The sequence below is a fragment of the Macaca thibetana genome, chromosome 1 (assembly GCF_024542745.1).
Source record: "Macaca thibetana thibetana isolate TM-01 chromosome 1, ASM2454274v1, whole genome shotgun sequence".
Lineage (NCBI taxonomy): Eukaryota > Metazoa > Chordata > Mammalia > Primates > Cercopithecidae > Macaca > Macaca thibetana.
In genome coordinates this window covers 219,018,733-219,045,604 of record NC_065578.1, presented here as the reverse complement: position 1 = coordinate 219,045,604, position 26,872 = coordinate 219,018,733, and the positions used below count along the sequence as shown (strand labels likewise).

General features: G+C 39.7%; 2 protein-coding genes across 2 annotated transcripts in view; one reads left to right on the top strand and one right to left on the bottom strand.

The window, feature by feature from the left end:
* The window catches only part of GCSAML (germinal center associated signaling and motility like), a 51,820-nt gene that overhangs the window by 17,478 nt on the left and 7,470 nt on the right, over positions 1 to 26,872 (bottom strand). Inside the window, exons 2-3 of the mRNA XM_050772569.1 lie at positions 10,283 to 10,458; positions 3,040 to 3,099 (exon numbers count right to left, since the gene is read on the bottom strand). Of these exons, the coding sequence (XP_050628526.1) occupies positions 3,040 to 3,099; positions 10,283 to 10,311 (89 nt within the window). The 5' untranslated portion in view covers positions 10,312 to 10,458. The remainder of the gene's footprint in view (positions 1 to 3,039; positions 3,100 to 10,282; positions 10,459 to 26,872) is intronic.
* LOC126943383 (olfactory receptor 2C3) lies at positions 20,993 to 22,304 on the top strand. Its single transcript, XM_050772017.1, has one exon. The coding sequence runs from the start codon at positions 21,123 to 21,125 to the stop codon at positions 22,143 to 22,145; it is 1,023 nt and encodes a 340-aa protein (XP_050627974.1). The 5' UTR covers positions 20,993 to 21,122; the 3' UTR covers positions 22,146 to 22,304.

Sequence of the window (26,872 nt, the reverse complement as noted above, 5' to 3'; positions counted from 1 at the left end):
CTTGTCACAGGGATCTTCTCACACTCCGGAAGATGAAGACTTTAGCAAGACTGTCATTTCAGAAAACGAGCTGGACAGGAGATGGCATGATAGAGATTAAAACCAACAAACACCTAATACCGTCATGAATTGCTACACACGAAACTATTTAGAATCCATACGAAAGAAAGAAAAAGAAAACATGAAAGGTAACTTAAATAAACCAGTAGATTAATTTCTCTCAGCTGATAACAAGTAGGAAAAATAATGACAGTGAATATCTGAAATACACAATAATGTTTCTCTAGCAGACAAATTTCAAAATTATGATCTTTGAACAAAAGATTACATAATAGATTTTCAAAGTTTAGGCACATCATGATGTGCACAGATACCAGCTAGTATGTATTGAGTGTTGGTGTCAGCCATCATGCTGATGAAATAGGCCGTGATTTCTTTTTCCATAAACACAAGCTAAAATTGTAGTATTTTAAGGCTATTTTGCATATGAAGAACCCAAAATTTACAGAATGTAAGTAATTTGTCTCAAAGTTAACATATAGGACAAAGAAAACCTTAATAAAATCCATAAAGCAGAAATAACACAGGCCACACAGATACTGGTAACAATGAAATAAAATTTAAATTATATTTAAGACTATAAAACAATATTTGAAATTGAAAAACTACTCAGGTCCAAGAATAAATTAAAAGTTACAAAATATTAGATAATAATAGTATTTCCTTTAATCACACATAGGATACAGGTAAAATATTATTTAGAGGGAAAGTTTATATTCATATATGCTTCCATCCCTAAACAAGAAAAATTGAGAACAAAATTTTTAAGTTTTGAATTCAAAACAATTAGAATAGCAATAATTTAAAAAACTAAGGAAAGCAAAAATAAGAATGCAATAAAGATAAAAGCAATGATACTATGACATCCTGGAAAAAAATGCAAAACAGAAATCAGATCAGTGGTTGCCAGGGGTTGAAGGGAAAGGGAGGGGTGGTGGGAATATTCTGTATCTTGATTGTGGTGATTACATGACTGTGTATGTTTTTCCTAAACTTATCAAACTGTATATATAAGGGTGAATTTTACTGTGCTATACCGCTATAAGCCTACATTTTAAAAGTTAAGTGACTTGAAAGAGCTCATACTGTCCTTTCTGTAAATATGTTTTAATGAATAATATTCTGGTAAGAATCTAATAATCAAAATTGACTCAGGAAGATATAGAAGATCCAACTTTATTCAATAGACATCATCCTGTGAAATTAGCCAAAAAGGAAACTGACTTCTCAGCCTGCATGAAACACATATTTGACTGCAATTGACTAGAATGGTAAAATGGTTCAGATCTTCCTCACCATGCTGACTAGTGAAAATTCCATGAGTCGTGCTCCTAAAATTTTCTTGCATGAGAAAACCCTAACGACATTTAATTTATCTACATTTAGTTCTTGTCTGCTTGTAATAAAGACTTGCTGGTATTTGAAAATGTTAACACTTCAGTTCCTTTAACAGAAAAATATTAGAGAATGACATCTAGTGCAGATCTCACCTTAGACATGATGAAACAAAAGCCTAGTTTAAATGACTAGTTTATGCCTAAATTAAACATCTAATGTAAATGCCTAAATTAAAAGTCTACTTTAAAAGACGCTATACAGAACTGATTCACAGCAGCTGATAAAAGAACCTTGGTTCAATAACATTACCAAATCATTGCTATCTGCTCTCCAGCTACAAACCATAAGGGGAGTGGGGGGAGTGGGGGGAGTGGGGAGAGCATGAGACAGGGTCACAAGATAGGCATAGCCAACTCCACTGTCCCTGAGGGCTGACTCATGAAGCCAACTCTCCCCTTTGGCAGGAAAGTGTTATTCAAACATTTAGGAGGGGGCTGATGCCTGCAAACATCATTTCACATCACCAACAGATACCTGGCTCATCTCCTCAATCCTCTGCCCCTTCATACCATGGAAGAGAAGAAGAAGCCATCTCAGAGACAGAAACCAAGACATTGAGATGAAATGATTAAAAAAGAGCTTAGTGCAAAAATATGAAAAACCTATGGTTAACCAACAAGGCAGGGTGTTTCTGTTCATCTAAGCTGAGGCAAGATATCAACATCTAGATATCTACCATTTTTCCACTCCCTTTTTTATCTTTTTTCCATTGAGTGTCTTGTGAGGGTTGAGCAACAGATATACACTAGCAAGTGAAACAGATGTGACTTTAAAGTGCGTATGGTCTATGAAGGAAGTGGACTATAAACAGCTCAAACAACATATAGAGCTACAAGTTGAGATAAAGGCCACAACAAATATAGGCAGTTTCTACTGCCATAAAACCATGGGGTGCCGAAGCAAAGTTCCTCCATAATCTTTCAGAGAAGGGCATGAGGGCCAGCATCTCCAGGAGGAGATGTTATCAATCAGTCCAAGTGCTAATATGGAAATTTGTTTTAATTGTGAGGTAAAAGACCAGCTTGTAGAAACGCCCTAAAGTGAGGCTGAGTTTGGTGGCTTGAAGAACATCAAATAAAAGGAGAAAGCATATAAGATAGTGAGTGAAGGTAGAGGGTGAGGAACCACATGGGAGAGATGCAGAATCCAATCCTGATAGAATTGTAGGCCCTGGTGAAGAGTTTGCATTTTATTCTGAATGCAGTGAAGGACCACTGAATGGTCTCAGGCAAGGAAAAGGCATAATGAGACACGTTTTCCAAAGATTATTCTGGCTACTTGTGAGGAAAAGGTGGGAAATACGGCCACTGCATATAACCAACCAAAACCAGACATCCTTTATTCTATCTTTATGTTTCTACACTCACATTATATAATCAATAGAAACAAAACACGTGGCTAACACCCTGTCTTTCTTATTTAGACAGAGTCAGTGTCTAACCTGCTGCCAGGTCATGCGGGTAATCACCAAAGAACTCTGTTACAGTGGCCCTGAGAGGTGTTAGTTCAAGTGGGGCACAGACTCTGGAAGTAATCTCAGAGAAAACAAAAAAAAAAGACTCTGATATGCTCTGTTCTTACCGTTTTCTTTCCTCATCTGGGTTTCCTTTCCTGGGCTTCTTTTGATTCTCTCCCAGGCAACTATATGGAAACACATAAGAAAAAAAGAGAGATTGTTACTGCCCTCCACATTTTTCACCTTCTTCTCTGTCTGTACCATTAAAACCAAACCTGCCTTTTCTTTTTGACAAACTTCCCTTTCCTTCAAAATCAATAAGCAGTCCCAGATAGAATGCATTTCAGAACTTAACCACAGAAACCAGGCCTCTGATGGGACAAAATGCCCATAGTCTGACTTTTGATTCTCTCAGTCTTTGGATTTATTGTGACCCGACATGCAAACTTCCTGAATCTCCAGAAGAGGTGAGAGCTCCCAAGAAGCTAGAAAGACCTTAACAACAGGGAGGCGCCACTTCTGCAACAACCTGAGGCAAGCTGAGCTGCTTGTACACACCTTTGTAGACTATGAGGACTGGCAGTCTTGCCCGCTGAACCACAACAGGCTTCTCGGGGCCCTGCTGCATGTGGCCATTCATGTGCAGATAAGACATTGGGATCTTTACATACATTCAGGAAAGCTGATTTTTTCATATTACTCTTGGTGTTTTGCCATCAGTTATCATCATCTTTATGATAATCAGGCAAACACTAAATGATGAAGTTAGAGAAATCAGGTGATTTGCATGGTTAACACAATAGTTAGCTGCTTGTGTTTGTGACTTGGTTAATCAAACTTTCTACTCCACCAGTTGTCCAAACATAGCATTTCTTTCACGGTTTTCTTTTCCTCTGTTATCACCTCTGGAGCGCTGGTCTATCCTTCTGCTTCTAGATAGCTTTGCATGTAAGAGCCTCACCTCTGCTTACCAGCAGGATTCAAGGAAGGGATTTCGAACCAACGCTGAGAAAGTGCCTTCCCTGAATAGAGCTCATATGTATACGTTCAAGAAACATTGCTAGATATCAACACACAAGGCCACTAAGCAAAGAATATATTTGTTAAACATAAAGGAATATCAATTTACAGAGGAGGGGGCTTTTTATAGAATCAGTTGCTGATGTAGAGATTTTGTATAATAGTCTCAATCACAGTCAAATCTGGATGTAATGTTTATTTAATAGTGCAGATTGTAAATCAGGTAAAAAGTAATTTAAGTGTCTCCTTTCTATCCCTTTTCCTGGAGTTCAGTTTTCTCATGATTCCATCTTCCTAAACTGGTCAATAAAGAAAGAATTTGGTAAAATAGTTGTCCCTGGGGTTATTAGTGATTCATTGACTTATACATCTAAAGGATGTTTGTATTTTAAAGTTGAAAACAAGACAGGAAAGTACTTAGCATCAGTACGGACCTAATTGGAATTCCACATCATTAATATTATTGAACATAACTGGATACTAAATTCTACTGTGAATAAAGTAAAAAGTGTTTTTCTTAATCCAGAGGAATTCAGATAATATCAGGCCATAGGTGATGTACAAAAATTTGTTGACCGAATTAATAAATCAACTGATACTCCGTTGTTTTTAAAAATAGGTATTTTACTAAGCTTCAAAAGTATCTTGGCCAAATAATTAAGATTATGAGTAATTTTTTATACCTTCTGGGTTTTTTCTTCTTATTTTTAAACTTTCTAAATGTTGGATGTTGACTTATGACTTCATAACTCCACAAAGAAAGTCTTAATAAACATCCCCCAAAATCAGCAATTTGCACACGATTTCTCCAACTATCAAGCAGTAAAATTAAAACCCAAGAAGCTATAACCAAAAGTGTACATGTCTAGGTATAAGTAATATTCTAAATAATCCTTATGTTAAACAGGGAATCATAAAGGAACTTTGTAAAAACACAGAAGAAAATAATAATGCAAGCTACACAAGACTATTTGAAGGATAAAGTGAAGTGTGAAGAAAATAGCTTGCTAAAATACATTCATAAGAAAACATAAATGACTAATAATGACCAAGTAAGCATTTATCTTAAGAAATTGGGAGAAGAAAAAGGAAACAAGAAAGTTGTGGGTAAAAATAAATATGATAGGGAACTATATCTTAGAATAATATCAGTAAGATAGCAAAAGTCTGGAAAGACCAACTAAAGAAATAAGGAATGGAGACAAAAATATAATGAAAACAGAAAGTTCAGAATAAGTATTACAGACATATAACAAACATGATGAAGAATTATTTATAATAAACATGATGGCTTAAAATGAATAATATCTTGGAAAAAATGAAATAAAAAACTGACACATGAATACCATCAATAATAAAAAATTCCAGCTTACACAGCTGCATACACAATTTACCAAACTTCAAGTGACAAATATACTCTCTCATATATAAGATGTTTCAGAAAGTAGAAAAATGTAAAATGATGCCAACCCATTTAATGAGATTGGTAAACTTTCATTTCAAATGAAATAAATCAAATTTTAAAAAATCACAGGTCCAATTCAATCATGAAAATAGATGCAATAATCCTCAATAAAATATAAGTTAACTAAATCTCAAACTATGGTAAAATTGCACACATCACAATCAAATGGGTTTTATCACAGAAATTAAAAGGTAATTAGCAAAAATATTTATTAACACAATTAACCACTGTAGAAGTCTAAGACTCATGAGGTTATCTCAATAGTTTAAAAATGCATTTGATAATGTTTGGTCCTTATTAACAATAAAAACCTTCAGAAGAGCTGGGTGCAGTAGTGCATGCCTGTAATCCCAGCTCCTTGGGAGACTGAGGCAGGAAGATCACTTGAGGCCAGGAGTTCAAAGCTGAGGTGCACTCTGATTGCATCTGGGAATAGCCACTGCACTCCAGACTGGGCAACATAGTGAAACCTCATCTCTACATATTTTTTTAAAAAGTAGAATCTCCTTATTTTGATAGAGGCAATATGCCAAAAACATAAATGCCAAATATAAATGTCAAAAATACACAACAACCTTAATGAAAACAAATTTAGAAAAAAATTATTATGATCAGTTACAAGACAATGATGCCTAAGAATTCTGACATTGTTAAACATAATTATGCTATAAAACATGATAAAGATACCTATAAGATTTGTAAGAAACAAAAAAGAATAGAAAAATCTTTAACTTTATAGATGATATATTAACTATGTAAACCCAGTAGGATTAAAAAGCCATGAAAAAAAAATGAGAAATTCAACAAGGCTAGTGGATACAAAGTCATCTTGCAAAATTCAGTAACATTCCAACAATAACAGGCTAGGAAAAATGTCATTCATAGATTTATTACTATTGCATATGGTATCTAGAAATCTATCTAACAAGGAATAAAAGAAAAACAAAAAGTTAAATTTCTATTAGAATACATTAAAGAAGATTTGAATAAATGTGGTTATAAATAATTGTTTTGACTGGTGTATTAATAGTATATCTTCATAGGCCAGGCGTGGTGGCTCACGCCTGTAATCCCAGCACTTTGGGAGGCCGAGGCAGGTGGATCATGAGGTCAGGAGTTCAAGACCAGCCTAGCCAATATGGTGAAACCCCGTCTCTACTAAAAATACAAAACTTAGACGGGCATGGTGGTGCGTGCCTGTAGTCCCAACTATTCCATAGCCTGAGGCAGAAGAATCTCTTGAACCGGGGAGGCAGAGGTTGCGGTGAGCTGAGATCGCGCCACTGCCCTCCAGCCTGGGTGACAAAGCGAGACTCCGTCTCAAAAAACAAAACAAAACAAAAAAAATATATATATATAGTTTATCAGCATAAACATAGAAGAATGTGCAAATAGATCTCTATAGTCACAATGTTATTCCAATCAAAATTCAAATTGGCACTTTTTATACAATACACAAATTCAGAATTTGTGTATAAATTTATATGGGAGGATAAAATCTTCAAAGAACTAAATGAATTTTGAAATAAAGACTAAAGAGGGTATGTGATGGACACTGCCCATGGGCGATGTCAACATTTATTTCACCTCTTGCTAGTCAGAGGCTAGAAAGCAGCAGCTACCTTCCCCAGACTCATCTGCAGCCAATTATCAGGCTGCAAATTAGGTATTGCCCAAGGTAACAGGCCTCTGACAAGCAGGGTCAGGGCAACAGGAGCCTCTCTGCATCCGTGTTCTAAAGGCCATTCTCCAGCCTTCTCTAACACCACATCTGTGATCCAAATGACTGACACACACCAAGGTGACTCCTTGGGAATGCATTTACCTTCACTGAATTTCCTGTTCGTGTTGGTTGTTCCTAATGAATTTCAGCTCTTTACCATCTCTTTGTTGGGGCTCAGAAAATGATACTCCAAAATAAAAGCCTCAGAAGCAGCTCTCTTTCTCCTGCCCTCCTCTCTGTGGCAACTCTTTCCTACCCAGGGCTAGCCATAGAAATTAGAATCCCTCTTCCCCAAGGTGATTGATAGAAACCAGAACCTCTTTTCCCCAAAGCCAGCCATAAAATTAGTCAGATGACTCTAACTTTCCCTCTATCTTTCTGGTAAGAACCGGCCATAAAGACATTATCTGACCTACTTTGTTTGACCGAAGGTCATAAGCCGCCATTCCGGAGGGTGTTCTGCCCCATACGCATAAGTAAGGAACCCGCACAGAGAGGTCAAGAAGAATCTAAACAGACAGAACAAGACTTGCTGGGATTTTCCACTCTGTCTATTAGCATTAGGTCATATCCTTTTTGTCCAATCATATTTCTACATGGCTAGCCAAAATTTGTTGAACCTAAGCATAGAAATGGACAGTTTCCTTTGCATCTTTGCGTCTTCATTCTGAGGTTCCTGTGTCACATAAAATGATGATCAATAAATTTGTATGACTTTTGTCCTATTAATCTGCCTTTTCTCAACTGATTTCAGAGAACCTTCAGGGAACAAAAGGGAAGTTTTCCTTTTGCCCCTGCATCTTCTTTGGTATATTTTAAGAGCTTGTTGTCTATTTCTCTCTGTGTCATTCCTCCATACTCACTGAGCATAGACATTTCTTCCTGAAATACATGCCACACTGCATTTTTCTCCAGCTTATAAATGTTCACTGCTTTACCACTTGGTACGTGCCTTTGAAGGCGCTTCATTATCAGACCCCCAACTTCATTCTCAACTTCTTCTGCTACTGGAGTCATCTCTGAACAATATGCTCCAATTATTGACAGTAATACCATGTACTTGAAACTCATACATTTTCACAGGTTGTCCCTTCAGCTTGGACCATCTTTTCCTGCTTTGTAAGTCTGCCTAACATTTACAGCACAATCCAAATGGCAATTCCTCAAACATGTCCTTCCTTCCTGCTATCCCAAATCAGAATTCCATTCCTTCCTTCCTTTTATTTCTACAGTGCACTGTTTGGGCTTCTACCTAGAACATATTAGCACCTGCCTTATCTTAAAAAGAAGACATTGTGGTGTAATGGAAATGACGGATGACTTGACATCATAAATTACATGTTACATTCATAATTTTATAGCAAAGGCAACCTTGGCAAGTTTTAATTCTCTCTCAGTTTTAATTATCTGAGCCACGTAATGCCTATTTTTTTAAAGCTGAGTCAGAGTGATTAAGTACGATGTTCTTTGAAGGGGCCTATCCATTTTTAAAATTTGCCTCCATATCCATTTTCCTTCCATGTTTAATTTTTTCTTGCCACCAAGACCATTGTCTTACCTAGGCTTTCCATAAATATTGGTTAACTTTAAAAGAAGGGAAGCATTTTTTCTTCAGGGTAAATAATTGAATTTACCTCTCAGCACAATTGTGTCATTTTTCCTCCATCTACTGCCCAGACTCATGCTCATCCTGAACCTTGATGGGCCCTCTCCATCCATGAACCATTAAGTTTTTTTTTTCTTTTTTTTTGAGACAGAGTCTCGCTCTGTCGCCCAGGTTGGAGTGCAGTGGCGCCATCTCATCTCACTGCAAGCTCTGCCTTCCAGGTTCACATCATTCTCCTGCCTCAGCCACCCGAGTAGCTGGGACTACAGGCGCCGCCACCATGCCCAGCTAATTTTTCGTATTTTTAGCAGAGACGGGGTTTCACCGTGTTAGCCAGGATGGTCTCGATCTCCTGACTTCGTGATCCACCCGCCTCAGCCTCCAAAAGTGCTGGGATTACAGGCGTGAGCCACTGTGCCCGGCCACCCTTAAACTCTTTAAGAAATAGGGATTTACTGAAAGACTAAATGAAGAAGTCAAGGGACAGTTGAGCTATTTAACCTGGTGAAAGGAGACAGCATGAACCATCAGGTGTGGGGAAGACAATCTTCTACCTCATAAAGACAGCTTCTCTGACCTATTTTGTTTGACCGAAGGTCATAAGCCACCATTCCAGAGAGTGTTCTGCCCCATACCCATAAGTAAGGAAACTGCACAGAGAGGTCAAGAAGAATCTAAACAGACAGAACAAGACTTGCTGGGATTTTCCACTCAGTCTCTTAGCGTTAGGTCATATCCTTTTTGTCCAGTCATGTTTCTACATGGTGCCCACTGGAGCACAGGAGTGATATGATGAGAGTTTTGCCTTGGGTCTATCAATGTAGTCACATCATATGCAAGATTGTCTGGAAGGGGACTGGGAGAGTGGACAGAGGAGTGGGATGCTGTAGAACCCATCATTTAAGATTAAGCAAGATGTAAGAACAATAATGCCTGTCATCTGTATACATTCTATAAATTATGAAGTATTAGAAGAGTGTAAGGCTAAACATTACCAAAAAAGGTGTGACTAAAGTCAGAAGCATTCAAATGCATATCCTGCATCCATAATTTGCAAGGACCTGACTGTTCATTCTCATACCAACCCACAAAGCTGATGGATGGAAAGTTAAGCTCTACACTCTCATGAAGAAAAAGAGGAGCAGAAAAATTCACGTGACAATTGTATACGGTTGCCAGATGAATTACAGGATGCACTGCTAAATTTGAATTTCAGATAAACAATGAATAACTTTTTAGTAAAGTACAACCCATGTTATAATGCCCAAAATATTATATGAGGCACATTCATACTAAAAAAAATGTTTTTCTGGAATTTGAATATGACTTAGCATCCAGTATTTTTGTTTTCTACATCTGGCAACCTATCATGGTCCCAGAGTAAGGCAAGAGAAGGAGTCAATGGGGCGTCACTGTGTGCTCCTAGAGGATGCTGTCTTCAGGCTCAACCTTCTAGAAGCACAATGTACCTCACCATTACAAATGCGTATGTTCAGCCTCCTTATCTCTGTTCTCTTTCTCCCAAGAAAGGCAGCACCAAGAGTTAAGACTCACCTGAGTTTTCGCAGGAGATAATTTCCCATCTTTTCACAGTGACTCGGTTTCTCAGCTCCTGAGTTTCACTCCACTTGGGGAAGTTCTGACCAAAGCACCAAGAGGAAAATGCATGAGGCAGGACGTTGCATCTGACCACGGGTTCGTGCTCCTGCCAACCACGAGCTACCAGGGGCCTGCGCATGATAGAGAAGGCAGGAAGAGCTCGAAAGGGGAGGCGGAAAGGAAAGTGTGAGTGTGCGTGTGTGTGTGTGCCTGCATGTGCACACACACGCACACACTCACACACACACATGTGGACATACAGTGGGAAAAAATCAGGCTGAAACATGAGAGTGAATCTATCCAGGTTCACTTTGCTTTCAAGGAAATTCTGGTATCGCAGGACAAAACAAGGTAAAGACTTCCCTATTCCTCCGAAATGAGCATAATAATAAGATTACACAAGAATGGCAATAAGAGAGTTGCATTTTTGCTGGAATAGAAATGATTAATCTGGATTCATGATTTCTTAGGCAAACTGTTCATTATGGAGATCTGAGATCTCAACATTCCAAATAAGTTTTCCTCTTCCAAACATACAAACAGAAAGCCTCTTCTTGGGGAAAACAAAAAAAAACAACATTAGAAATAAAATTTCTCTTTGTGGCTCTGGCAGTGATAATCAGATCAAATGTCAATAGCCTTTCCTCAGAGGTCTGATACTTCCAAAGACAAGATGGGAAAGAAAAAGGGAAAAAAAAGGATGAGAATAGAAGGTTATCAAAATTATTTGGGGTAGGTTAAGAAGCCGTTGTTCTGGTTGTCAACTCAAAGACTAACATGACAATGGGGAAAATGCAGGGCCTGGAAGACCTGTTGCCAGCATCTGGTCCCCCACTTCCTCCCCTACGCTGCCCACCAGAGCCACAAAGCACAAGCTGGTTCTAGTGATAATTTCAAGGCCACAATATCAGCGGCAGGAGATTAGCTAACAGCTGACTCTGAGCCGTGGCTGTCAGGAGACTGAAATAGCTTATTCATGATGTCTCCCGCCGAAGGATTTACACCACAGGTGGCTGCTTTTCTTCAGCTTCCAACCAACACAAAATCTATTTGCTGAAATCAGAAACTATATGCTCACCTATTCCAACTCTTTTTTTATCCCAATGAGGAAATCAGTACTGAGGAAGTTTAATTGACTGTTAACCAGCAGCAGAACTCAGGAGTCTGGAGTGCTTTATAATTATTTATAAGTTTTGTATTATTTATTTATCAATCATAAACATAAGAAAAATATATTACAAGCAGGAATGTCACACACCCCATTTCAGATTTATGATTTATCTAATTCGTATTTGAGAACCTATGTACCAAAGTGCTGCTTCCAAAACTTTCTCATGTAAGCAAATCACCTGAGGATCCTGTTAAAATGCAGATTCTGACTCTTTCAAACTGGGATCAATATTCTGCCTTTCTAACAAGTTCCCAGGTGATGCCACCCCAGCCAATCCATGGACCAGTAAAGGCACTAAGCAGCATGTTCCACCATTGCTGGTCCTTGACCAGAAACATGGGCATCACTGAGAACTTATTAGAAATGCAAATTCTCAAGATCCAAATCTGCTGAATCAGAAACTCTCGGGGGTGGAGTCCTCCTGTTTCCTACTAAAATTTGAGAGCTACTGAAATAAACCTTTGTTTCTCTTATCTGATTACTCACAAATAAGCACATTAATCCTCAAATGCTCAAGTAGGTCCATGTTAGATTTTAGGCACTGAATGACAGAAATATGGTAACACAAAAGGTTTCCATTTTTACAGCACTAACTCCCATTCTGTACCATCCTAGGATAAATTGGTCTGGTAAACAAATCTCCTGGAACTCACGTTCTCCATCTGTAGAATGGATAGGAGCTACATGAAAGGGAGTCTTAATAAGCCGTAGGTATTCTGCTTATTCTTATGGCCATGGCTGCTGTTTGAGAACAAAGACATGCACAATATTCAACTTGATTTAGATTCTCAGTGCCATGTAGAAAATTAAGTATAAATAAGAAAAAATAAAATATTTAAATAACCCAGAATCCTACTACCCTCAACTACTTACTTATGCTTTTTTGTTTGTTTTTGTTTTTGAGACAGGGTCTTGTTCAGTTGCCCAGGCTAGAGTACAGTGGCATGGTCAGGGCTCAGCTGCAGCCTGTACCTCGCAGACTCAAGCGATCCTCCCTCCTCATCCACCAAGTAGCTGGGAGTACAGGCATGTGCATCACACTAGGCTAATCTTTTTATTTATTTATTTATTTTATTTTAGTAGAGGCAAGGCCTTGTTATGTTGTCCAGGCTGGTCTCAAACCCCTGAGCTGAAGCGATCCTCCTGCCTTGGTCTCCCAAAGTGCTGGGATTACAGGCTTGAGCCACCACATCCAGCCCCCTTGTGAATTCTGATGCACACATTTATCATCTTTGCTTTGTGAAAACAAACATGCACCCGCTGATTTAAAAATTTCCAAAAATAGGATCATCCTTTGCACGTGTTTTCATGCCATTAAATACAGTTTTAAAGACCATTTTTGGCCCGGCGCGGTGGCTCACGCCTGTAATCCCAGCACTTTGGGAGGCCAAGGCAGGCAGATCACGAGGTCAGGAGATCGAGACCATCCTTGCTAACATGGTGAAACCCCGTCTCTACTAAAAACACAAAAAATTAGCCAGGCGTGGTGGCAGGTGCCTGTAGTCCCAGCTACTCGGGAGGCTGAGGCAGGAGAATCGTTTGAACCCGAGAGGCGGAGCTTGCAGTGAGCAGAGATCACGCTACTGTACTCCAGCCTGGGCGACAGAGCAAGACTCAGTCTCAAAAAAAAAAAAAAAAAAAAATACTAATCCATAGCATCATGTTCCGGAAAATGGATTCAGGACAGTAAAGGATCTGGTTTGGGTGATTTGTATTGAGCTTGTGGTGACGGTCATAAGACTGTGATTTCTCAGGATGAATGTGATTGAAAAGGTTCTCAGTGGGAAAGATGCAACATTTACTACAGGATACAAAATCCCTGTATATCTTCCTGGACTACAGATCAGCATTTTTACTTTAAGTCTCAGTTAAGTCAGTGAGAACCTCATCTTTTTGGTAAAGCAATTTCGGAATTTGTTGCATTATAAGAAAGTTTTTGGCTGGGTGTGGTGGCTCAAGCCTGTAATCCCAGCACTTTGGGAGGCTGAGGTGGTGGATGACGAGGTCAGGAGTTCAAGACTAGCCTGACAAACATGGTGAAACCCCACGTCAACTGCAAATACAAAAAATTACCCAGGCATGGTGGCGCATGTCTGTAATCCTGGGAGGCAGAGGTTGCAGTGAGCTAAGATCAGACCACTGCACTCCAGCCCCAGGCAACAGTGTGAGACACTGTATTAAAAAAAAAAAAAGAGAGAGAGAGAGAGAAAGAGAGAGAGAGAGATGGAAACTATTCGAGGCAGAGGAACCAGCAAAGCTAAAAGCAGCATGGCAAATGAGAAACAAGGAGGCATGTCTGAGGAACAAGAAGGCCCGTGAGGCTGCAGTTGAGGGAGGAATGGGAGAAGTGGTGGGAAGTGGGACCAGAGAGGTAATGTGTGTGGAGGGGGAAGGCACAGACAGTAGATACCTCATGGACTATGAAACAACTTGCTATATTTAGAGTCAGGTAGGAAGTCAGCGAAGTGTTTTCAAGTAAAATGGTTGTGATTTTAATACAAGTAATCTAGCTGAGACAGGGTGATTTGTTGTAAAAATGATTGTAATCTGGATATCTTTAAAAGTAGAGTCAATAGGATTTGCTGACAGATTTGATGTGAGGAACAGAGGTTGTGGAAATGAGAGGGGTCAATGTTTGAGGCCGAGGGCTCCCTTGATTAGGTCCAGACTTAACTTGCCTCACTGGCTTTAGTCGCTTGCTTTTAGCCGGTCACTTGCTTCTAGTTTATTTTAAGATTTACATAGCTAAAGGTCACATAGCTAAGCAATATATAATAAAACTTCCACCAGTTTCCTTATAGATAACATCTCTCACGTCTAGATCACTGTGGTAATGACTGCTTAAGTTCTTTTTCAGGAACTAGGGTCAACTCTTGTCCAGTTCAAGCTAGCTGAAACCACTGGCCCCCAACTGGACCTGCATGAATGTCCAATGGGTGATCTTTGGATGTCACAGTGCCCAAAACTCCACCCTCAGATCATGTTAAAGACACCATTTTGTGAACATGTGTGCTATGAAGAGCCATGAAGTTTGATGATATGTGAGCAGATTACTGATTACTGATTATCTCAGTATCTTTTTTCCTACCCCAATCACATTTTCCTACACCTGGGACCACCTCACTCCTCTATCCCATAAATATCCCTAAAATTTTATTTTCAGGGAGATTGATTTGAGACCTGTTCTCCTGCTTTCTCACTTGACTGCCTCATAAATAAACTCATTCTCTGCCACAAAACTCATCGTTTCAGTGATTGGCATACTGTGCCATGGGCAGAACAGACCTGGTTTGGAACCACATGGACTCCAAGCTTCTGGACTAAGCAAATGGAAGAACACAGTTGTCATCAACTGACAAGAGGAGCCTGCAGCTGGAGGAGGTCAGGTGTACAACAGGGTTCATTTTCTAAAGTGTTGCATTGGAGCTTCACATTAGCCATCTGTATTAGGCAGGTCGGGATATCAAAACAAAATACTACAAACTGGGTGGTGGCAAACAACAGAAATGTATTTTCTCACAGTTCTAGAGGTTGGAAGTCCAAGATCAAGATGCCCTCAGGGTTGGTTTCTGATGAGGCTTCTCTTCCAGATCGTAGCCATCTGCCTGCTTGCTGTGTCCTCATCTGGCCTCTCCTCTGTGCATGTGTGGAAAGGGAGAGAGTGGGGTAGGGAGGGAGGGAAGACAGCTAGTATTTCTCCCTCTTTTAATAAGGATTCCAATCTTATGACATTAGGCCACCACTCTTATAAACACATTTACTCATAATTATCTCCTTAAGGGCCCTATCTCCAAATATAGTCACATTTGGGGTTATGGTTTCAGCATATGAATGGGTGTAGGGCACAATTCGGTTCATAACACCATCAAATGAAGCTGTAGTATAGGTAGATATATGAATCTGAAGTTTGGCATAGAGGTGCTGGCCAGGAATGTAATTCAGAGAGTCTTCAGAATATGGTTCGTATTTAGACCCATTAAACTAGATACTAACTAACATCTATGGGTCTATGTCACTTGATTTTTGACAAGGGTGTCAATAGAGAAAGTTCAGTCCTTTCAAAACGTATATCCAGTTCAACACAACTGGATCGACACCTGCTAAAGAATGAAGTTGGACCCTACATTACAGCATATACAAAAAAGTAATTCAAAATATATCAAAAGCCTAAATGAAAGAGCAAAAAATTATAAAACCCTTAGAATTATAGAAGTACATTTTCATGACCTTGGAAGTCTCACTGTTTTGTTAAATATGATATGAAAACCAAAAACAACAACAAAAAAATAGATAAATTAGACTTCATCATTAGAAACTTTCGTTCATCAAAAACACATTATCAAAAGAGTTAAAAGACAATATACAGAATGAGACAAAATATTTGCAAATCATATATTTCATAAGGGTGTAGTATTCAGAGTATATAAAGAACACTTACAAAAAGACAAATAACCCAATCAAAAAATGGGCAAAAGACTTGAATAGAGATTTTTCCAAAGAAGACAAGTAAGTGGCCAAAAAGCACATTAAAAAATGCACAACATTATTAGCTGCTAGGGAAACACAAATCAAAACCACAGTGAGATGCCACTTTGCATTCCACTACGATGGCCATAAAGGAAAAAAAAGATTGTAAAAAGTGGAAAATAACAAGTGCTGGTGATTATGTGGAGAAACTGAAACACAAATTACTTGCAGAAATGTAAAGATGGTTTAGCTGCAGCAGAAAAGTTTGCTGGTTCCATAGTAAGTTGCTCATAGAATTTCCATAAGACCTAGCAATTCCACTCCCAGGTATACCCAATAGAATTAGAAATGGAGTTCAAACAAAAACTTGTAAGTGAATGTTCATAGCAGCTCTATTCACAATAGCCAAAAGGTAGAAACAACTCAAATGTTCATCAACAAACAAATCCAAATGTCTGTCAACAGATGAATAAACAAAAGGTGGTAGAGTCATAGAATGGAATATTATTCCTCTTTAAAAGAGAATGAAGTACTGAACATGTTACAACATAGATGAACCTTGAAAATATCATGTTAAATGAAAGAAACAAGACACAGTAACATGTATAAGTCCATTTATATGTAATATCCAAAATAGGCAAATCCATACAGACAGAAAGCAGATTAGTGGTTGGCAGGGCTGGGGAGAGCTGGCAAATGAAGACTGACTGCTTGATGGCTACAGGTTTTCCATTTGAGGTGATGAAAAAGTTCTGACGCTTGATAGAGGTGATGAAAAAGTTTGTGAAAGAACTTAATTCCACTGACTTGCACACTTAAAATAGTTACAATGATAAATTTATATGTTATCTGTATTTTACCAAAATAAAAATAAATTGGTAAATCTAACTTATTAAGAAAAACATTATCTCATCACTGAGGTATACACCAATAATAAAATCAATGGGTTTTTTTTTTTTTAGCAAAAGAGTCTGTAGTAGCATGTATCAAAATTAACAGAATGAGCAAATATCTCAGACTATCCCCCCCACTACATGATAGACTTGATTCTTACGCTCCGTAAGCAGTTTGGCAGTATACAAACCTAAAATAATATTCTAGTCATAAAAAAGAAACAATTCCGTGTGTGTAATACAATGAAATTATAATTATCCAATAGGGAAAGAAATCCCAAAAGCTTTTTTCCCTCCACTTTTACTCCCCTGATATATACCATCACCCTCAGGCTCCCTCCTGAAGGCTCCAGGGGTTACAATCAATGTCTCAGAATTATAAGGACTTTACGTAACACTTCACCCTTTGGGGTCTGCATATAATTTCTCATTCTGGAAACACCATGAGCCATTCTCACTCCTTTGATTATCAATTTTCTCACAAAATATTTTAAGTGCTTTCTTCTAGCTCAATCCCATTGTGATTTAAATACTTAATAATGTGTCCTTTAGACATGAATTTGAACAGAATCTAACACGTCTGCTACCACCGACTTAGAGATTTCCACTATTTGCGGGGCTTTAAAATCCCTTGGCTAATCTATTTTTTCAGTGCCACATGCACTGAATTCATGACTGTTATCAGTCTTTTTAATAAAATATTGCGCATTTTACAACATTTCCACCCTGCATAAATGGAGATGATGTTGCTAGCTCACCATTAGTAAGTGACATTTTGGATTTTGTCATTTGTTTGTTGTTGGTTTTATGGTATTTAAGATAAACTGGGATCTCAGACTTTCTGGTAATTCCAGTTAAAACTGATGAGCACTGATCCATTTAAGTGATCTGATTTTCTCATGTGGCCTTTGATATTTTAGCAGGTTGCCTATGCTCTGGGATACAGTTTGTGACTGCCTAGTTAACTCAGACAAAATTTGAACACAAGATGTTTTCTTAACTTTCAGTATGCTATCTTTGTCTTAATGGCACAGTGTTTGGGTTAGGGTTGCATTTTGAAAGGTAAGTTTTTAATTGTGACAATTTTGGTGAATCTCTGTGGGTAAGCAAACCTCTTCCTTTACTGAAAATACTATTTTTGTACTAAGAATCTGAATATCTTCGGCATAGCTCCAGTATGACTAAGCAGCCCTGGGGTTTTGGATAAGTTGCTAAACATTTCTAGAAGTAGATCAGATCACCACAAAGATCTCTTTTTCCTCAAAAATTCTACTAAACTATTATCTCATGAGTGATCTTGTAGTTCCTCTCTCAGCATCATTTATACATTTTCTGCATGTTATCAACTGTGAGTCAACAAAATTTTTATCTTTCCACAGATGGGACATAATACTTACACCCACAGGTCATAATGCAGTCGTCAGTTGAACCTGTTGTTTTTCAGCTCATCAGCGGTGACTCTGTATACAGTACACCCACTTTGACTGTGTCATGACTCAGTTGTACCTAACTCTCCCAATCCCAGTTCATCTTTTCTTTCTCACATTCATATGATGAAAACACTCACGTTCTGACAGGTCTCAACTACCTCCCTGATTTGTTTGTTGTTTTGAGACAGGGTCTTGCTCTGTTGCCCAGGCTGGAGTGCAGTGGCACAATCATGCCTCATTACTGCCTTGATCTCCTGGGCTTAAGCCATCCTCTGGCCTCAACCTCCCAAGTAGCTGAGACCACAGACACACACAGCCACACTTGGTCATTTTATTTTTTTGTAAAGACATTCTCTCACTATGTTGCCCAAGCTGGCCTCAAACTCCTGAGCTCAAGTGATTCCCCCCACTTCAACCTCCCAAAAGTACTAGGAATACTAGGAGGCCCCCGGCTTGCCTCCCTGATTTGGAGGAGGTTGGAATTCTCCAGGATGCCTTCTCCCATAGTATTAATGCTTCCCTGGCCTACTATATACAGGCCAGATGATTGTCTCAGTATTCTGATACAGTAAGTCCGCACTGGGACAGCTTCCACATGTGAATTTTAACAAATGCCTGGAGTTTTCTGAGCCTTATTTCTATACATGCACAATGGAAAACCTACCTGTATTTTTAAAACTGAATGCACATGTCTGTTCATGTCTATTTTGTTTAATTGACTTCCAGTTACAGGGATAGATAAATTCTACTCTCTGGGATTTTAAGAAGGCTGACAGTTAAGTTCACAGCTGCTCTGTTCCCCAAATTTGGGTGAATCCTAACTATAATAAATTGATTCTTCTTTTTAAAATACAGGCTAGAATTAATGTTTTTGCAAAGAAGGACCCCAGAGGTCTTCAGGGACATCTGAAGCACACTGAAATTATCCAATTTCTGACTTTATGCACTGCCCCTGATAAATCGTGTTTGTTTTATTCCAACTGTACAAAAGCAGAGGATATCCAGACCCTTCTGCACGCCTCTGGCAGTTCCAAGAGCTCTTTCCTGACAACACTACTGAAAGTTTATGCTGAGTCCTTCCACCTGCCTTCATATTACTCTAGTCCTGCCTCTTCCACCCCACAGAACCTTTCTAGCAACCTGTTTCACGATGCACGTCCATGAATATTAAGGGACTACTGTGTATCAGACACTGGGTTAGACACTGGGGACCCAGAGGTAAACAATACAAAACTGTGGCTCCATGGAATTTATGATCTAGTGGAGTGAGACAGGTAGCAGACAAAAGAAATGAGTAGTTTATTTGTTATAAGATTATTGCCTTATATAAAAATAATTCAGGAAAGAGAAAGAAGGGAATTGTAAGGGTTTTCAATATTATATAATACAGTGAGGGAGGGCCTCAGTTAGAAGGTGACTTTTCAAAAATGGCCTGAAGAAGGTGAGAAAGGGGGTGTGTGGGTGTCTTGGGGAGAAAGCACTGTAAGTATAGCAAACTGCAGCTACAAGCCTTGTACCAAGACAATGAGGGTGTTGAGCAGCAGACTGACATGATCATATGTTTTAATGTAATCCTCTGATTCCTTTTGTAGGAGTGAGGGAAAATTTCACCTTTGTCCTCTGAAGTTTCACGGAAATCAACTGACAAAAGGCAGATTCATAGGAGAAAAGACATACACATTTATTTAATCATAGTTTTACATGACAGAGGAGCCTTTAGATGAGGATCCAAAGATACAGGAAAAACTTCCCATTTTTATGCTTAGGTTCAAAGACATTTGGACAGCCATGTAGAAATATGATTGAACACGAAGGGCATGATCTAATGCTGATGGACTGAGTGAAGAAGCCCAGCAAGACCCATCTGTGAGGTTCTTTGTGGCCTCTCTGAGCAGTGTTCCTTTTTTCTTGGTAAGGAGTAAGACCTGTCTGGAATGGAGGTCTTATCATCTACAATCCAGAAAGGTAGGTCAGATAATTTATTTATGGCTGGTTTTAACATAGAAAGGTGGAGGGAAAGTTAGAGTAACATTTTTAGGTTTTATGACTGGCTTTGAATTTCTATGGCTAACCTCAGGGAAGAAAGAGCCAGGGACAAAAAGGCAGGAGAAAGAGAAACTTTTGCTTCTGAGACCTTCATGTTGGGGTATCATTTTCTGAGCCCCAACACTTTTTTGAGAGTACTTGGAAGGGGAGCAAAGGAGAAGCAGAGAGATGAGTTAGAATATTAGATGAAAATTCAGATGATAAATGATGGCAAGATGGGCCAGTAGTAGCAGAGGTGGTGAGGAGGGATAAAAAACTGGACATATTTAATGACAGAAAAAAATTGCAGATGATTGTGGAATTTGAGAGGGCACAATTTTAATGCCTGTACAGTGGTTCATCACATGAAAGACCACTCTCTACCTGACTAACCCTTTATTGTTAAACATTTAGGTTGCATGTAGATGTTGTTACTACAATATTTCAATTTAAAAAAAACAGTGCTAAGGATTTTGCATAAATGTCCATTTTCTCCAGACAGTGAACACCCCCTAGTCTTTTATTATACAGTCCAAGTTGGCTGTGAGGAAGATAATGCAGTGCCATCCACAGAGCTGTTGAGTGGCTGCTTTTGAAAACAATGGCTATAAAATTTATTTTTAACCAGTCATGGTAGTGCGTGCCTGTATTCTCACCTACTGAGGAAGTTGAGGTGGGAGGATTGCTTGATCCCAAGAGTTTGAGGTTAGCCTGGGCAACACAGTGAGACTGTGTCTCTAAAAAAGAATAAGATAAAATGAAATAAAATTTACTTTTAATGTTTGCTAACTAATGTAATTGCTTGTCTCATGCCCGGTATGCCCTGTGCTCTTCCCACAGGTGGCCTTTTGCCCCACCCCCAGCATACAATGATGGAAATAGCCAATGTGAGTTCTCCAGAAGTCTTTGTCCTCCTGGGCTTCTCTGCACGACCCTCACTAGAAGCTGTCCTCTTCATAGTTGTCTTGGGTTTTTACGTGGTATCGATCTTGGGCAATGGCATCATCATTCTGGTCTCCTGTATGGATGTGCACCTCCACACGCCTATGTACTTCTTTCTTGCCAACCTCTCCTTCCTGGACATCAGTTTCACCACGAGCATTGTCCCACAGCTTCTGGCCAACCTCTGGGGACCACAAAAAACCATAAGCTATGGAGGGTGTGTGGTCCAGTTCTGTATCTCCCATTGGCTGGGGGCAACCGAGTGTGTCCTGCTGGCCACCATGTCCTATGACCGCTACGCTGCCATCTGCAGGCCACTCCATTACATTGTCATTATGCATCCACAGCTTTGCCTTGGGCTAGCTTTGGCCTCCTGGCTGGGAGGTCTGACCACCAGCATGGTGGGCTCCACTCTCACCATGCTCCTACCGCTGTGTGGGAACAATCACATCGACCACTTCTTTTGTGAGATGCCCCTCATTATGCAACTGGCTTGTGTGGATATCAGCCTCAATGAGATGGAGATGTACCTGGCCAGCTTTGTCTTTGTTGTCCTCCCTCTGGGGCTCATCCTGGTCTCTTACGGCCATATTGCCCGGGCTGTGTTGAAGATCAGGTCAGCAGAAGGGCGGAGAAAGGCACTCAACACCTGTTCTTCCCACGTGGCCGTGGTGTCTCTGTTTTATGGGAGCATCATCTTAATGTATCTCCAGCCAGCCAAGAGCACCTCCCATGAGCAGGGCAAGTTCATAGCTCTCTTCTACACCGTAGTCACTCCTGCGCTGAACCCATTTATTTACACCCTGAGGAACACAGAGGTGAAGAGCGCCCTCCGACACACTGTGTTAGAGAACTGCTGTGGCTCTGCAGGCAAGCGGGCCCAAATTTAGAGACTCCAGTTCCTTCTGAGAAGGAAGATCAAGTTTACATAGAGCAAACTGACCTTGGAGGACGGGACACTTGGGATGTCGTTGGGATGTCGTTTTTCTTCCAATATTGTTTGAGCTCAAGGTAGATGGAAATCTGAAAGGAGTGTGCTCACACTATTTCCAGACCAAGAAAATACATTTATTGTTTGTTAATTATCGTAGTTTTGTTAAATTGCCATTGTTGGTTTTTGCTATATATACACATGTTGACTGTCATCTTGTTTTGTAAATTCCTTGCGTTGTTATACAGCTGTTTCTCAGTATACGAATCGGATGGATTCCAGGACGCTCCATGGATAATAAAACTTTGACGATGCTGAGAGCGCACGGGGAGACCGGAGCCGGCCTGTTTCCCGGTGCCCCTGGAGCCCTCCCAGCCCTCGGCTCTGCGCCTGGGGTGAGATGGTCCCAGGACAGGCCGCGGCCTCCGCCTTGCAGGCTCCGGAGACCTCGCTGTGGCTCCCCCGCCCAGCCCAGGCCTTCAGGCTGCGGCGAACCTCTTCCTACCCCACCTCGGGGACCTGACGACAGCGGCGGCCTCCCCCAGCCTTGATCTCCCGGTCCAACCCTACCGGCCCAGACCAAGATCGCGCCGAGCTGCGGGGATTCAGCGCCTTTGAGTGACGGCGGTAAGCAGGGAAGAAGCCTTTAGGCTGTGGAGGGCGAAGAAGGTGATCCAGGGGCGCGGGGTCGGCTGCCCGTTTAGGCCACGGAGCCGGCAGGTCCACATTCTGGGCGACCTCTTTGTCGCAGTTGGGCGAGACCTACCTAGTCCTGAAGGGTCGTATTTCCAAGACATTTTCATATTCTATCCATTATGTGTGTGCATTTTATTACTTCTCTATAGAGTTGACAACGCTAAGCTTTTTTGAAATGTCTGTTCCTTCTAGATGTTCTGAAGTACCTGATATATGTTAAAATTAGAGATAGTAAAATGACATATTTTGTAAATAACTTTTTGTTAAAATTCATACGAAATGTTATTTTGTGGGGGGATGACATGGTGTTTGTGGACTAGTTCAAGGAAGGAGGGGATAAGAGAGGTGCAGAGAGCTCTAAGCCAGTGTGCTAACAGTGAGGCGAGATTCACCATTGTTTCTTATGATTGTGCATTTTCTTTTACTTATCTGTGTATACAGTGTATCTAAAGGACAAACGAGTTATAATTTACAACACCTAGTCTTTCGAGATGTTAAAGAACTTCTGTCAATAGAGTAACCTATCAATAGAGTTCACCTCTCTCTATATATATATATTTAGTTTTTAATATAAGGAACCATGACTCTCTATATTCTCTCATGAAACTAGTCTACTTTGGTACTAGGATCTTCCAATTCACTGAATTAGTCAGGGTTTTCCAGAGAAACAGAACCAAAAATATATGTAAAAGAGAATATATACACAAATACACACACACACACACACACACACACACGGGACAGAGAGAGAAAAAACAGTAAAGGAGATCGAGAGGTAAGAAATGGGCTCACATAATTTAGGGAACTGGCAAGTCTGAACTTTTCAGGGCAAGCCAGCAGGCTGTAAATTTTGACAGCTGTTGATGTTGCAGCTTGAGTTCAAAGTCTGGAGGCAAAATTCCCTCTTTTTGGAAGCAGGTCAGTCTTTTCTCTAAAGGCTTTCAACTGATTGGATGAGGCCCACTCACATTATAAAGGGTAATCTGCTTTACTAAAAGTCTGATTTAAATGTTAATCGCATCAAAACAGACAAACAAAAACAAACAAACAAAAATAAACCCTTCACAGTAACACCTAGGCTGGTGTTTGAACAAAAAATGGGCACCACAGCCCCACCAAGTTGATACATCACATTAACCATCACACCAAATCCAAACTTTCAGTGAAATGAAGCAAAATTCTTCAATTGGATTATTATGCATCATGTACAAGACACTCTCGTGTCTTGGTTTCTGGACTCATGTATCAGGTTACGGTGGCTGCAGGTTTAGGGCATACACTGCAGCCTGTAGGAAAGTAGTCCTTATTTACACAGTATTGTTTCTCAGCTTCAATAACTAAACCTTCAGCAGGCCATTCCATCATTCAGTCAAGCCCACTGCTTCTGAATATTGAGGTATGAAGTAAGAATCATGAATTCCAAGGGTGATTCTATTGCCACACCCCTTTGGCTGTGAAATATGTTTCCTAGTTACAGGTGACATTGCAGGGGATGCCATGGTGATGGTTAAGGCTTTGTTCATTATGTAAATGGTTGGGGCATGGAAGACAAAACGGTCCCCAGAATATTATTCTGTCCCTATAAAGACTAACATTGCTTACTCTATGCTCAAAAGAGTCCAAAGTAATCACTATGCTACTAGTCCAGCCAGACACCTGGAAATAGTGCCAAATTACATGCTAACCTTGGTGAGAGAAATGTCATAATGCTGTGCCCATTCATAGTTTCCATCCCTGCTTCCATGTTCAATTTCTCATAGGCCCAGTGAGCAAGCCTGCTGGCAAAAGAGATTGACTGATTATCTACTAGATGAGTCATCTTATCTACCATACTATCAAGATCCATCTCTGCAGTGGATGCCCTCTCCATGGGCATCTATGTAAGACAAATATCTTCATGATCTGTGCACTTTACAAGAAATTCTTCAATGTCCTCTTCTCCAGATTTGCCTGCCATTAATTTTCCAGCCTTGTTCTTCACAAATCTCTCACCAAAATAACCTGTTATCCAATGCTCCTAAATCAGTGCATATCCAAACTTCTGTGCCCATCTCCTTCTATAAAAAATTAACAACCAGCTAAACTGCCTGTAGTTTGACCACTGGGAAGTTTCCCTTCCTCACCATCTTTTGGCACCACCTGGAGGGGTACTGTGGTATAATGCCATTTGCTTCTTTCTGTTGCTGGTGTATAATGCAGATTCATTTGTAAAGTGGCCCATACTTTTTCCTTAATAGTTGGCTAAACATGAAATATGAGTGAGATCATGCAGGATTTGTCCCTTTGTGTTTGGCTTATTTCACTTAACACAGTGTCTTCTAGGTTCATCCATGTTGTGAAGAGAGGATTTTGAATGCTCTCACTACAAAGAAATGACAAGTGTTTTAGGTAATGGATACGTTAATTATCTTGATTTGATCATTACACAAGTATACATGTATCAAAACATCATACTGTACCCCATAAGTATGAACAATTGTTATTTGCGAATTAAAAACAAAGTAAAATGAAATTTAAAAATAATTATACAATTTTAGGGGCTTCGGGGTGGGGGAAGGGGAAGTAAAAAGCAGACAGCAGGTACTCTAGGAGTCAGACACATAACATTAGTATGAGTCGGGAAGGGAGAAATCAAGTTATTGACATTTTTTACTCAGTTTAGAACCCAAAGACTGAAGAAACAGAAACAAATAGGGGAAATAATAACTTTTAAAGTATCAGATAAAATTTTTAAGAAAGTTAAATACTGCATTTCTCACTCATATACGAAAGCTAAAAAAAAAGTTGATCCCATAGAAATAAGTAGAACAGAGGATACTTGAGGCTGGGAATGGATAGCAGTGGTGGGGGAATGAGAAGAGATTTGTTAAAGGATACAAAATTATAGCTCCACTGGAGGAGTAAGTTCTAGTGTTCTATACCACTGTGGGATGACCGTAACAATAATATATTCTGTATTTTCAAACAGCTAGACGGAGGATATTGAATGTTCCCAGCACGAAGAAACGATAAATGTTTGAGATGATGGATATTCTAATTACACTTATCTGATGGCTATACATTATGTATATCCAAACATCACTGTTTACCCCAGAAATAGGTACAATTATTATATGTCCACTAAAAGCTAAAATAAAAAATGTTCAAACATTCAAGATCTGAAGAAAAACTTCAATCTGAATACTAAAAACTTTCCCTAATCTCTTGAAAAGATTAATTAAAAATCTCTGGAGTTTGGATGCACTGTAATTTTCCTCTGCCAGTTCATGGCTTTGTTTAAGCTCAGTAGTCAAGTTTTTAGAACCTCCAGAGAAAGCAATGAGGAAGTGACAGAAGGATCCTCTGGGACCCATTACCCCCAAATATCTGTCATCTTCTTGACCTCAAGGCTGGGTGTCAACTCAGGACAGGAGTGCAGGTCCTCATCAGTTTATTTGGGGGTAACGTAGACAACATAGACCCTCCCAGAACCATGAGGACAGCACTGGCCTGACCATCCATCAGCCCCTGTTTGGCACAGAGGAGAACGATGACCATAGCTCACACTTTCCTCCAACTGCCTTAAATGCTCAGGCTGATTGGTCATGTGCTCACCCAACTGCTCCCTAAATGCTTAACAGAAAATGAAGACATCCTCTCCAAAACCCAAGGAAACACACTTGAAATGTGATTTGTGCCTCAGATTGGTATCCAAGAAGAAGTGAAAGAAACACCAGGCATTCCCACACAATTTCTGGCTCTACATCCAGTAGAACTATTGGATCTTCCAACACAGCCATCTTGAGGCAGTAAATCCTGAAAGAAAGTGAAAGACCTTTCTAAATAGAGGGAAGTCCCATCTTACTTGGATTTAAATCATAGTAAATAAAGAGGAAAATGCTTACATGCCATATTGGATACGACTTGTCTTTCAATGCCAGGTCCCTTTTCAGCCTAATATGTCAGAATTTTCTAGGCTCCATCTTTTCCTTTATTCCTCTTGCAGCAACC

Coding starts and splice junctions, on each gene's coding strand:
- LOC126943383 (XM_050772017.1), top strand. CDS start 21,123: ATGCCCGGTATGCCCTGTGCTCTTCCCACAGGTGGCCTTTTGCCCCAC.